The sequence below is a fragment of the Copadichromis virginalis genome, linkage group LG17 (genome assembly GCF_057382275.1).
Source record: "Copadichromis virginalis isolate Kocher_CV1m ecotype Utaka linkage group LG17, C_Virginalis_male_GT1.1, whole genome shotgun sequence".
Taxonomy (NCBI): Eukaryota; Metazoa; Chordata; class Actinopteri; order Cichliformes; family Cichlidae; genus Copadichromis; species Copadichromis virginalis.
This window is the reverse complement of record NC_140634.1, coordinates 2,101,600-2,115,877: the sequence shown is the minus strand read 5'-3', so window position 1 is coordinate 2,115,877 and position 14,278 is coordinate 2,101,600. Positions and strand designations below refer to the sequence as shown.

At 41.7% G+C, this 14,278-nt stretch overlaps 1 protein-coding gene across 2 annotated transcripts in view; it reads right to left on the bottom strand.

The window, feature by feature from the left end:
• Positions 1-14,278, bottom strand: part of scube1 (signal peptide, CUB domain, EGF-like 1) — a 120,996-nt gene that overhangs the window by 13,563 nt on the left and 93,155 nt on the right. For both annotated transcript variants that reach the window (XM_085436505.1, XM_085436506.1), the window contains 2 exons: positions 3,076-3,198; positions 200-316 (listed from right to left, as the gene is read on the bottom strand). In XM_085436505.1, the coding sequence (XP_085292631.1) occupies positions 200-316; positions 3,076-3,198 (240 nt within the window). The remainder of the gene's footprint in view (positions 1-199; positions 317-3,075; positions 3,199-14,278) is intronic.

Here is a 14,278-nt window from a genome sequence, read left to right as displayed (position 1 = left end):
TGGTCACTCCAGCTCCGTCAACTGTGCCACCTCCAACTCTACCTGCTGTCTCTATGTTTCCTTTTCTTTGCACCTTTACACAAACGAACAGATCCTATCGATTGTCTAAGACTAGATAAAAACTGTGTTAAAAAGTCAGTTTCATCATCTTGTTGTGTTTCATGTATTCTTCTCTTTCTCTGGGAAAGCTGACACTCACCTCCACAGTGAGTCAGACCGTACAGGATGTATCCTTTGTTGCACAAGCACTCAAAGCTGCCAGGGTAGTTGATGCATGTGTGATCACAGGTTCTCTCAAAGGAGCACTCATCAATGTCTGAGAAAGACCGAAAAGACACAACAGGTGAGGAGGAAATGAGTCAAAGTAATACTACAGTGTAATAATACAGAATGTCTTCATTCACTCATTTCCCCATTCATCTGGGCATGCGTTCTTTGAGCCAGCATCCACCCCTCTAGCATACCTGGGAGGGTCTTACCAGGTCCATCAGCTGTCAGGCATTGCTCTCTCATCCTCCCCCTTTACATCAGTCTATGTTGGCCTTGTGTTTGTTTTTGTTAGTTTATTTTTAATCAGTTCTTTTTAATTTAAGTCTGTCTCTTGTGTCGACTCCCTTCTAGATAATACTAACTGTTAGTCCCATGATTGCTCACTATAATATGCCTTCATACACACTTCTCATAAAAAATGATGTGCCCTTAAATGACCCTAAATTTGTAGCATGGTGTCCTTTATTTTGGATATTCATTCAAAGGGTAAAGACTAAAAGCATCGTTCTGTCGGCTGCTTTCATACTGACCTAAGCTTATCTAATGAGTTGGCGGTCTGTGTTGTTAAATACAGTTTATACAATGTTGACTTTGTACATTATGGTCCGATTAGGGTAAGTCAGGGTGTATTATAGGGTTTGGGTTTGACAAGGTGCTACTATGTAAGTGTGCCTGGTGTCATCAATATTAGACAATATTCATTTTGTTTCCTGTCACGGGGCTACTAGAACATGAGATTCACAAAGGATAGTGACAAATGTTCAGTCAATTAAGGAGAAGAATGACTGCGATTGTTCAAATCCAAAACAAATTTGTATTCTGATGACAAATATTTCAGGGTATTAAGTATTTCCACTTCAAAAGTTTCACAAAAGTCTGCTGGTGCATCTCTGGACAGGTTCAGTCAAATAGATCTAAGAGAATACAAAGGCTCTCCTGCTGCATAGAAGTAAAGGTCAGTGGAATGAGTAGATTATCAACAATCTGATGGCAAAGACTCATTTCAGGGTGCTCACCAAGTACTGAAGAGGCCATGTCATTAATGTGCACGTTAGAGTAAACAGATTCAAGCGTCCCACACTAAACTAGGACAAGACTTATTCTAATAAAGCTGGAAAAACTTCCCGGGAATGAGGCTGAGGCACATTCACTGTTGCATCAGTGTGAATATGTGTGCACGAGTGCGCATGCCTGCCTGCGTATGTGTTTTTGTGTACTTCTCCTGCGCCAAATATTATTAACCTAGCAGGAATGGAGGGCAGCTTTTTAGGCTCACCTGGTTTATTTCAGGCTTTTCTGTGGGGCTTTAAAGAGGCTAAAAATACAACATGTTATAATGGAGGAAGTTTTTAAGGGCTGGACGTTGGCTCGGTAAATACTCCAGGCAAACGTCCATGTCAGGACGTAGGAATAGCTCGTCTGTTTAGAGTTTAAATAAACCGAGCTGGGAACACAGGAGCTGCATATAGTGATTTAGGATAGAATGAAGCAGCGCTGATGTCTGGAGCGTGATCGTTTTTTCAGTGAGATACACCCTTGGTGATGATGAGGTGTTTTGATAGCTATTTTAGATGTTTATTTAAGTGCTGGCAATATCCCGTCTTTATAAACAGTAAGAATGGAGGGAATCATTCGTGGAAACTAATGATGCAGCCGTGGCAAACAACTAATCTTTCTGCTTAAGTTTCTCAGCTAGGTCTGGAAAATGCTCTACAGTTGGCATGTAGTGCATAACCAGAAGCTTTCTCTGGAATTACTCAGAAGCACAGAAGATGTTTACGAATGAAACAGTATATTTCATTTTAAGGTTATGTTGAGGCTGAACATGCTAGACGGGGCAGCTATTCGGAGCCACGAAACAGTGGCATAGGTGTGTCAGAAGTAGAGAGTGGTGCTGTGATGTGGCTGACGGGACTCAACACCACGCTCTTAAACACTCCAAAAAGCAATGCAGAGTTACTCCAACACGCCGCGTACACAGTTTTTCCATCCTGGGAATTTGAGGCTGAGGGCAGAAGTACCTCAAGGTTTAATTGTTAATAAAAAAATCATTTTGTGTCTGCCTGCCTCCTGTCTCACTTGCTGTGACTTGTAACCAGGAATCTGCCTTTGGTCATATAAGCATGAGCACTAAGGAGGCCTGTTGACTAGACACCCAGCTGACGAAGCAGCTACACTGTTGCAACAAGCACATTCGTTACATTCTGAGAAACATTTGGATTTTATGGAAGTATTTGTATTTAACTTTCCACAGGTTCAGATGAGATAACAAAAGGCCAAAAGGTCCAGTAGCATGTTAACTTAGCACAACTATAGGAAGTGGAGGTAGTTCCAGTACACTGTATCTTTGCACTTGACGAGAGGTCAAAGTGACTTTATGATCTTTATATACAGTGCTGCACAATATCATTGCTCTCATTTCAGTTAAGCAACAGACTTTTTAGCCTGACATTTATAATAAAACAACAGAAGAAGAAGCATCAGAAGCTACTTTCAGTTGTTGCCTTATTCACAAAGGTTTGATTTTACGCCAGATGCCCTTCCAGACTTTTTTCTTCTCACAGGATCAGACTGGTAAACAAATGCATAAGCCACTACTGCTAATATACTAATAGTAACATAATTTATTACAATAATTTTATTTACAAAAAGAACAGGAAATGATATATCCAGAATAATACTATAAATTATTTTGCAGTGATTTTCCTTCCATGCTTCACTGTGTTCACTAATGCCACAGCACTTTGTCACAGCTGGTGATATACAAAAGTCAAACTGTGTCACTAGCAGCTGAGAGCGACTGACCTTGGCATGTCCTTTCATCTGTGAGAAGTTTGTGGCCTTTTTGGCAGCTGCACTCAAAGGAGCCCACAGTGTTTCGGCAGAAGTGGTCACAGCCTCCGTTATTCTCCTCGCATTCATCAATGTCTGGGCAGAAAAAATACAATGAAAAGAGAAAGGCAGCAAAACTTTGTGTCAGAACTGAACTTGTGATTTATGAAATGTGACTTGAGTCATAAAATTAGATGTAACATTATCTACACCTACTTTCAGTACCATTGGTATTAATTTAGAGTAGTTGTCAAACAGCTAACAGATCATCTGCAGAGGAATGGTTTATTTGAAGAGTTTCAGTCAGGTTTCAGAGCTCATCACAGCACAGAAACAGCTTTAGTGAAGGTTACAAATGATCTTCTTATGGCCTCTGACAGTGGACTCATCTCTGTGCTTGTCCTGCTAGACCTCAGTGCAGCGTTCGATACTGTCGACCATAATATCCTATTAGAGCGATTAGAACATGCTGTAGGTATTACAGGTACTGTGCTGCAGTGGTTTGTATCATATCTATCTAATAGACTCCAGTTTGTACATGTAAATGGAGAGTCCTCTTCACACACTGAGGTTAATTATGGAGTTCCACAGGGTTCAGTGCTAGGACCAATTCTGTTTACATTATACATGCTTCCCTTAGGCAGCATCATTAGAAGACATAGCATACATTTACACTGCTATGCTGATGACACCCAGCTCTATCTGTCCATGAAGCCAGATAACACACACCAATGAGTTAAACTGCAGGAATGTCTTAAAGACATAAAGACCTGGATGGCCGCTAACTTTCTGCTTCTTAATTCAGATAAAACTGAGGTTATTGTACTCGGCTTAGAAATATGGTATCTAACCAGATTCTTACTCTGGATGGCATTACCTTGGCTTCCAGTGACGCTGTGAGGAACCTTGGAGTCATTTTTGACCATTTTTTTTTTCTTATCTTATCTTAATTCAATTCAATTCAATTCAATTTTATTTATATAGCGCCAAATCACAACAAAAGTCACCTCAAGGCGCTTCATAGATACAGAGAAAAACCCAACAATCATATGACCCCCTATGAGCAAGCACTTTGGCGACAGTGGGAAGGAAAAACTCCCTTTTAACAGGAAGAAACCTCCGGCAGAACCAGGCTCAGGGAGGGGCGGGGCCATCTGCTGCGACCGGTTGGGGTGAGAGAAGGAAGACAGGATAAAGACATGCTGTGGAAGAGAGACAGAGATTAATAACAGATATGATTCAATGCAGAGAGGTCTATTAATACATAGTGACCTTAATGACCTTGTAGTACCATATCACCCTATTAGAGCACTTCGCTCTCGCTCTGCAGGCTTACTTGTTGTTCCTAGAGTATTTAACAGTAGAATGGGAGGCAGAGCCTTCAGTTTTCAGGCCCCTCTTCTGTGGAACCAGCTTCCAGTTTGGATTCAGGAGACAGACACTATCTCTACTTTCAAGATTAGGCTTCAAACTTTCCTTTTTGCTAAAGCATATAGTTAGGGCTGGACCAGGTGACCCTGAATCCTCCCTTAGTTATGCTGCAATAGGCTGCTGGGGGATTCCCATGATGCACTGGGTGTTTCTTCTTCACTTACTATGTGTTAACAGACCTCTCTGCATTGAATCATATCTGTTATTAATCTCTGTCTCTCTTCCACAGCATGTCTTTATCCTGTCTTCCTTCTCTCACCCCAACCAATCACAGCAGATGGCCCCGCCCCTCCCTGAGCCTGGTTCTGTTGGAGGTTTTTTCCTGTTAAAAGGGAGTTTTTCCTTCCCACTGTCGCCAAAGTGCTTGCTCATAGGGGGTCATATGATTGTTGGGTTTTTCTCTGTATGTATTATTGTAGGGTCTACCTTACAACATCAAGCACCTTGAGGGGACTGTTGTTGTGATTTGGTGCTGTATAAATAAAACTGAATTGAACTGAATTTCAAATGCATCTTTGGGCACGAAAAGAAGCCTTTGGTAATTCCATGACAAATATCATAACCAGTAATAATGTCAGCAACAAACATCCTGAAAGAAGTTTTGGAAAAAGATTAAAACCAATTTTTCTCTCATAATGCTGTGAAAAAAAGTGTTTTAATCAAAAACATCTGATATTTATATTTTATATTTTCTGCATTTTTCAATCAGAAACGCCCTGCTGTAACTCTCCCTGAATGCCTTTTTCTCAAGCAGAACATAACAAAAGGCAGGGGGGCTGATAAAGTGACAGCTTCATTTAAACATACACCATGTGGGTACAGTAGCAAGACATAAGCTGGTTGCTCAGGCAGACATTTCACAGCCCATTGTTTTTTTGTGGTGTCCAATCTTGTCTGCAGAATCACAAAGAAATATTTGAGGACTGGAAACAGTCAGCTGGCAGACAGAAAACAGCTGACTGCATCATTGTTATAAAACATAAGAACTGGGGCGTAGTAAATCACGAGTGATGAGTAAGAGTACCCATATGGAAAAGATATATATAAATCTTTTACTATTTCTTTTCCATATGGGTATGAAATACAATATATATATCTAATATCTTTTGAAGAAATAATAACAAAACAGCTCACCATGTTACATGAAATAAAAGATCTAGAAAAGGAAAAGAAAGAACTTGGTGGAACATCTCATAACTAAACAATTAGTTAAGAATAATTTTTTTGCACATGTCGAGGAGCGTGTCAGGCTACATTTCATTGTGTGTTATACTTGTATAACTATGCATGTGACAAATAATAAAGAACCTTGAGTAAGAATTATATTTGTCAGCAGAAAACTGCAGTTTCTCGATTTTATCATTTTATACTTCTTTTGGCTGCTCCATTTAAGGGTGGTCACCACCTGTCTCCACCTCATCCCATCCTTTGCATATTCTTCTGTCACACTTTTGCATGTCCACCCATGAACCTTCTCTTCAAGAAATCTGAGAAATCTGTGGAAGTAGTAAACAGGACAAGACTTTGGTCCTCCAGATTGCAGTGCACGTATTATCTTGTCCATGTATCTGATTTAGAAACTGTATAAAATACTGTAATGTTGAGAGTAATTCTAAGGCTTAAATGGATCCAGTTTATAATTTCAGAGGTCTAATGTGCAGCCATCAGCTTAAAAACTCTTTAAGCATTTATTTTTTCGTATATTCATATATTTATGAAAAAATAAATGTATATAAGAGCATATATCTTAGCTGTTCCTGAGACCATGCTCTACTGGACAGAGATCTTAGACGTTGTTCCTGGGATCTGCTGGAGCCACTCGGCTAGCTTGGGGGTCACTGCACCGATTGCTCCGATTACCACGGAGACCACCGTCACCTTCACCCTCCACATCGTCTCGAGTTCTTTACTGAGCCCTTCGTACTTTTCCAGCTTCTCGTGTTCCTTCTTCCTGATGTTGCTGTCATTCGCTAGATCGATCACTACGGCCGTCTTCTTCTGTTTGTCTACCACCACTATGTCCGGTTGGTTGGCCACCACCATTTTGTCTGTCTGTATCTGGAAGTCCCACAGGATCTTAGCTCGGTCATTCTCCACCACCCTTGGGGGCATCTCCCATTTTGACCTCGGGACTTCCAGGTTATACTCGGCACAGATGTTCCTGTACACTATGCCGGCCACTTGGTTATGGCGTTCCATGTATGCCTTGCCTGCTAGCATCTTGCACCCTGCTGTTATGTGCTGGATTGTCTCTGGAGCATCTTTACACAGCCTGCACCTGGGGTCTTGCCTGGTGTGATAGACCCCAGCCTCTATGGATCTTGTGCTCAGAGCTTGTTCTTGTGCTGCCATGATTAGTGCCTCTGTGCTGTCTTTCAGTCCAGCTTTGTCCAGCCACTGGTAGGATTTCTGGATATGGTAAATGGTAAATGGACTAGTTCTTATATAGCGCTTTTCCACTCTTCTGAGCACTCAAAGCGCATATCAGCCACCTCCTCTATCTGCTGGTGGTGCATACCGTGCAGGGCCCTGTCCTTCCTGGTTTCTGCTGCCTGAGGTATTCACTGAGCACACTGAGTGGATGTTCGCTGTCTCATCCTGGACTGTGGTTCTGACACTCACCAGTCCCGGCCACCTTCCCCAGACCTAGCATACAGTCTCAGGATGCTGGACTTGGGATGAAACCCTCCATGCATGGTCAGGAGCCTCCTCACCTTGATGTCAATGGCCTTAATCTCTTCCTTTGGTCAGCCCATTATCCCAGCGAGGGTACCTGATCACGGGCAGGGCGTAGGTCTTGATAGCCCGGATCTTGTTCTCACCGTTCAGTTGACCCCTCAGGACCCTCTTGTCTGTCTGCAGGTGCTTGGTGGTTGCAGATTTCCTAGCGCTATCTTCATGGTTCCCATTTGCCCTAGGTACCTGTAGCTATCCTCGATGTCTGCAATGTTGCTTTCTGCTAATTCGATCGCCTCAGTTCTGACTGTCTTCCCTCTCTTTGTTACCATCCGACTTTACTCTTCCAATCCGAGTAAAGCAGCAATGACATTCCAATGCTGCATTTTATGGTGGTGTGGATCAGTGAATCGATGTCTTTTTCACTCTTGGCATACAGCTTGATGTGTGCTACTTAGCTACACCCAATAAAACCAGTCAAACAACTGGGAGACAGACTCAGTGATTGAGAAATAAGCCTAGTAAAGAAACATTGGCGACTGTAACTAAAACAGATGTTTGTCTATTTATATTGCTCAAAAAATGAAGGGAAAATTTATAGTCACGGTATAACAGAGAGTCAGTTCGACTTCAAGAGTATCAGTCTGTTCAATTTGGAAGCATAAACCACTGTGAATCAATTTCAGGTACTTTGGTACAAACATCAATAGGACAAAATGACAATAGGTGCACTGGTGAAGCAACAGCAAGACCACTCCCCAAAAGAGAATAAATTTGCAGGTGGTGAACGCACACCATTGCTCTGTCTTATAATCTGTCCTGATGGACTTTTCTCTAGTTTTGCTTTTTGCTAGTGCTGGTAGGATGAGACCGTACCTACAGCCCATTCAGGCTGCACAAGTAGCACAGCTCCTCCAGGATGGCACATCCACACAAAGTTTGCACCAGATGGGCGACCTGTCCAGGGTCCTGCCTCTCAACCTGAGACAGCTGGGATAGGGTCCAGCCCACTCATGACCCTGAACTGGACAAGCAGAAGGATGGATGGATGCCAGATCACATAATTTCAGTACCTAAGTTATCCTTTAACAGTTTTACCTCAAAGTGTATATTTACTCCCCTCACCTCAGTCTCTAAGCGTATATTTAGTCTTACTCTTCCTACATATATTGTTGTTTTTTTGCACTGAATGGAACTGGAGCCTCGTCGTCTCGTCTCTCTACTGTACTGTATGTAGCAGAGATGACAATAAAGTTTATCTGCTCATTGCAAATGACACATGAATGAATGTTAAGTTATGGTTGTTATGGTTAAAAACCTTAGTTAAGGTTAAGAAAAGACTGAAATGAAGCATAAGATACAGTCCATTTCTACATTTGAAAAATACTACTTTAGGCTTAATTGTAAAAAATTGTAGCATAAATTTTCAGATTCTAAGAATTCTTCAGTAATCCAAGTTTTAATTATAAATATGAATATAAAGTATCAAATGTAAAGTAAAGAAAAGTTTGGGAAGCAAAGGAAACTGAGTGCCAGGACTTCAGAGAAGCATCATTAAAATCATATTTGGGCCTTCTTGCTGCCAAGGATGGTGAGATGAGAGCAGTTTTCCCTGTTGTCCTCTTCAGTCTGTTTTCTACTACGGCACATTTGCAGCTTTCGTTACAATGTTTTATACACCGGTAATCCAGGACAATTCTAAAACTGAAGCAGTTTGGATTTAGGACCTTAACAATCATTATACAATGCTTCGTCAGCCAGTGTTATGTAAACACTGTTTGTGATGATTCAGCACTCAAACAGTTATGTGGTCCTGCTAGAAACTGTGTGCCAGTGAAATAAAATCTGGATACCTGAGCTCTAGCTCAGGTGTGGTGCAGCAATCCACAGCCACAGATTCAGAACAAATAATGCAAAGGCAACCCTGAGGCACCAGGTTCACTGCCAACCACAAACCTGCTGGTTTCTGGTTTCACCAGCTCCAAACCTCAAATCTTATTTCCTCCCCTCTTCCAACTTAGCGCGGCCTCAGATGAACCCAAACTTCAAAATAGTTCATCTTTTTCTTAGGAATACATTTTAGTACTCTTCTTTTAAATCTCTTTAGAACAAGTGCATCCTTTCCAGATAAGGACTAAAGTCTTTCTGTTTACTCACACAGGGAGAACTAAGCCCAAAGGAAAAAAGGTGGATGGGGAATCGAGAAAACAAAAGAGGAGAGAAAGAGGACAACGGTCTGGCATATTATACACACTAAGCCTTTTTTGATTGGTGCTCTAAGTGATGAAAACTGTGAGGGATTAACACCTAAGCCCTTAAACCAGGGAATAAGTTGAGGAAGACACTACAGAGAAATAGTGGAGTAGGTGTGTGTGTGTGTGTGTGTGTGTGTGTGTGTGTGTGTGTGTGTGTGTGTGTGTGTGTGTGTGTGTGTGTGTGTTGAAGTGGGGGGAAGGGTGGGGGGGGGGGAGAGGACAGGAAAGTATATGATGACAGAGAAAGAAGGCGAGGGACGAGGAAGAAGGTTCCCACCAACTACGTTTGCTTTTTTGTCTCCAATTTGACGTCTTGGTTGCATCGATAGTTATTTTTTAGATGACATTTCAAACAGGAAGGTTTTATTTTTCTAGACCATCAACTACCACGGACAGATTTGTGTCTTTTTATTGTTTGTATATCCAGATAGCTAATCAGTTTAACGTTAGTTTCATAAAATGGTTAAAACACTGACTAACGTTACTTTTTAATACACCAATAAATGAGAAAAGACTCTGAGGACCAGACTGGTGTATTTGGTACATCCAGAAGTTCAAACTACTCAGCAATGTTATGGTTTTAGATTTTATTTTAGTTTTCACTTTTTGTGTTTTTAGTGTCTGCTTTTTCCCACCATCTTCTGTCTCCAGTTGTGCTGAGATCCAGAAGTGGACAATGGATTGCTGCTGCCAGAGTTGTGGTATTTGCCAGTTCTGCGATGACTAGCCGGTCAGTCAGCCGATCCGTCGCCTCCTTTATGCTCCAGCAGTCAGCCAGTACTCTCAGAGGGCAAGTCTGTGTATTTTGAGGGTTTGAATCACACCAACAGTATTTTGCTCTTGATCTCTTATTACATATAATCTTGTTATGTTCACTCCAGTGTAATGAGACCCATCTGAATTTGTGCATTTATGCTGAATGCTGCCTTCTGTAATACTAACACAATGCAGAGCAGCTACCCAAGTTTTCCTACCACCGAGATCAATTCTCACAGTGTAAGACTTTGGATACTCGTCTGAAAAACAAGGCAGCATATCAGAGATGCTTGAATCTCTTGTAATACTGTGCACCTTAAAGCAGATTACATGCAAGCTGGAGAGTAAATAATTTTGCATTCATTCAGTTGATCTTTGGCTTTGGAAAATAGTTTTTACTCTATAAAAAAAAACCTTTCCATAAAGCTAGGAAATCCTATTCCCTCATATTTGTCTCTGAAAACAGAGCCAGTGTTCTGATAAGCCAAGTATTAATTCAACCAGCATTGGCTTTATGAATTTATTCCCTGATACACTTGAGCAGAGTAACTCTAATCATAGTATACACAACTGCTGATGTTTACCCACAATAACATCTTTCTCTGTAGCATCAGTCTTCAGTCCCACAGACCCAAGCTACCGGGTATTATTGAACTGATAGCTCTGACTTTGAGGTTTTGCTTATGTTACATTCTTGGTCCTTGGATTATGGTTTCTGTGTCACACCATTTCTATGCCTCGTGTTCCCATGTTCCACGTTTTGGTGTTGAGTCTCAGTTTCCTGTTTTACTTTGGTAATCCTTGTCCCATGTTTCTGGGTTCAGTGTTGCTTCCCCGTGTCACATCATGCCTGCATTGTCCCTCGTGGCTCGCATTCCCTAATTATGCCAGTTTGTATTTAAGCCCTGTGTTTTTCCCTGTTGTCACGTCCTCCGCGTTAGCTGTGTCATCAGGTTATGACCTGCCACGCCATGTATTCCCAGTTTAGGTCTTGATGCATCTCAATCATCCAGGAAAGTAAATCTCCAAAAAGTTGATTCTGTTCATCTGGACGTAGCGTTTTGTGGGAGAAACGTTTCGTCACCCATCCAGGTGACGTCTTCAGCCTCAGCTGACTGCAGGTTTCCTTCCCACTGAAGGAACAATGGGCTGGGAGGTCAGTTCCTTAATCTTAATTATGCAAATTCTCAATCTTTAATCTCCCAGCCCATTGTTCCTTCAGTGGGCTGGTTTCAGTCATTATGTAAATGTACTGTTTATAAGATTGAAACCTTTGTAAGAAGTCACCTGGAAGAGTGACGAAACGTTTCTCCCACAAAACGCTACGTCCAGATGAACAGAATCAACCTTTTGGAGATTCCCAGTTTAGGTTAACCCTCCTAGTTTGAGTTTTGTTATTGTTTTATAGTTCTCATGTGTCTAAGTTTGTTTTGCCTGCAAATAAAGCCAACGCCTCAAGTTTAATATTCCGTCTTTGAGTCCTGCGTTTGGGTCCAACCACTTCCTGCCACACAGCTTACCGTGACATGGTGAGAGTTAAACCCTTACCTGGCCCACCGGTCTAATTATAGACTGATTTCTAACTTTTTTTATTTCAAAAATGAGTTGTCAGGTAGTTAACTGGTCACTTGCAAAGGAATGGTCTCCTTGAAGAACAAGAAACAGCACTAGTGAAGGTCATGAACGATCTTATGGCCTCTGACAGTTGGCTCACCTCTGTGCTTGTCCTGCTCAGTGCAGCGTTCATCACCACTGACCACAATGTTGTAATACAAAGATTAGAACAATGTTATTATTAAATTAACTGTCATGCAGTCGCCTAAAACATATCTTTGTGATAAATTCCGGTTTGTGGAGTTAAACGGGGATCCTTCCTCATAGAGTTGCAAATGGTTCCAATCAGGTTACAATGTACTTTTTACATCCTTCTTTTAGGCTTAACTGGCCTTAGCCTCCCATGACACAGTGAGGTTATTCTTAATCTGAATATGTCCTTCAGCATGCACATTCAACAGATATGTATCACTCCCCTCATTCATTTGAGGAGCATCACTGTTATCAGAACATGCAGTCTCAGAGTCTCATGAGCACTTTGCTCGGAGACTGCAGGCTTACTGATGGCTCCTGGAGTTTTTAAAAATAGAATGAGAAGCAGAGCCTTCAGGTACCAGGCTCTGCTACGAGCTTCCATCCTTTAGTTATGCTGCAATAGGCTGGTGGGAGGGCCCCTGTTTACTCTTCACTCATTTCTTTTCACTCCCTGTATCTATACACCATCATACTTTAATCATCAGTGATGATTAAACTCTGGCTGTCTCTCTCATAGTGTGTCGTTTCTCCTGTCTCTCTCTGATCTCTTCTCTTTCCTCTTACCCCCAACCGGTGACGGTGCAGTGCAGCTGCTCTCCAAACCTGGTTCTGCTGGAGCTTTGTTCCTCTTAAAAGGGAGTTTCTCCTTCCTACTGTCGCCAAGTGCTTGCTTATAGGGCATCATGTGATTGTTGGGTCTTTACTTTTAGTTGTAAATTGGCTTTTCTCCACATCTTTGTGTCTCAAGTATTTCTTTGTTTTATTGGCTCTTGCTGGATCATCTTTGTACAGTGCCTTTTGTTGTAAGTGTTTTGTTGTTGTCTCTTTAGTGGCACTAAATGAGTCTCAAACACACATTACCTGCTTTAAACTTTCACAATCAAAACTTTTCAAACCCTCACTTCCCAAGTAATCTTCCACTGGGAAAAAAAAAATGAAAACCCTGCAGCAAAAACGTACGATGGTTCATGGATATCATGAAAATGTTAACACATGTAAGAAGCAGTGTGGCTTACACTTACATGGCTTACTCTTATATATTAAAAATGTAGATCTTTATGGCCTGAGTGAAGAAGTCAGCACAAGAGCACAAACACGCAAAAACCTTCTGGTTTATTTTAGCGTGTCATATTCCTGCCATACATAGTTTTCTGCTTAGACGGGATAATCCACTGCAGTCATGGAGACTGAAGTCTTACATTTCTCTTGAATAATTACTAATAGATCTAAGATTTGCATGGTTGCTGACATCAACCTTCCAGAGTTTGTGATTTTGAGGGACTGTGATGTTGTGATGCTGTGACAGTGAAGAGGAGCACCTGTGGTAACTTGCTGTTGTGTTAATTAACAGCACCATTACATGTAAGAAGTAGCATGCATTTAATGCAGTGTGTAGCTTTAACCAGTTGGAGCCAGTTACTACCAGCATCAGTAAGAGGTGGTGAGAGCACAGGAGTACGCGCACACGTTCTCTCAGTGTGGCGTGATAGGAGCCCCATAAAACAGTAAGTCATCCTGTGTTTTTCCAGCAGGGCAGACTCAGCCTCTTTGGCCCGATCATCTCAGTCTCTATCCTGAGGGAGTTTCTGCTGAATGAACTCTTCATCTAAATATGGAGCTGAGACAGGAATCCAGAATGAGCTGGCTTTGCGCCACAGTAGAAATGTAGTAAACTGTGTCCCGCCGTGCCCTGTTTAGAGGGATTGTCCCTCCATCTGGCTGCGCTAAAACAGATTTCCCCGTGACTGATGGGAAGAAAATAAGGCTCAGGGATCTTTCTTTTTTATGGAGTGTAGGACAGGTAAGGGCATCCAGACACATGCAACAGCCTGTCGAACACTCCAGACTGTGATGTCATACTTACAGATAAGTACAAGGAGGCTGCTGATTGCTCCTTTTTGCTTTCTGCTCTTCACTGTCAGAAATTCAACTTGGATTTCATTTTTGTGTGTCATCTGCTCCTACTTTCTTTTTTACACATTGTATTTTTCTGTATCTTCCTCTTTCGTGTCTAACGTGAGGCTCTGATTCTCTCTGAGGATTTTAAATCAATCAGCTGCTTTCCTGTTCCTCTGTGGCTGACCGCAGAACGCATGGCTATCTTTCCCTTCAGGTACCAGCCCAGGCACACTTGGCCTCAGGACTTTGAGACTTTAGGAAGTCAAGAGCTTTTTTGGGTTCATTTTCTGCATCTAGTAAGTTCAGTAATCGTTTAAAAAGAATTTACCTAAATTCTCTCAGGTATACTG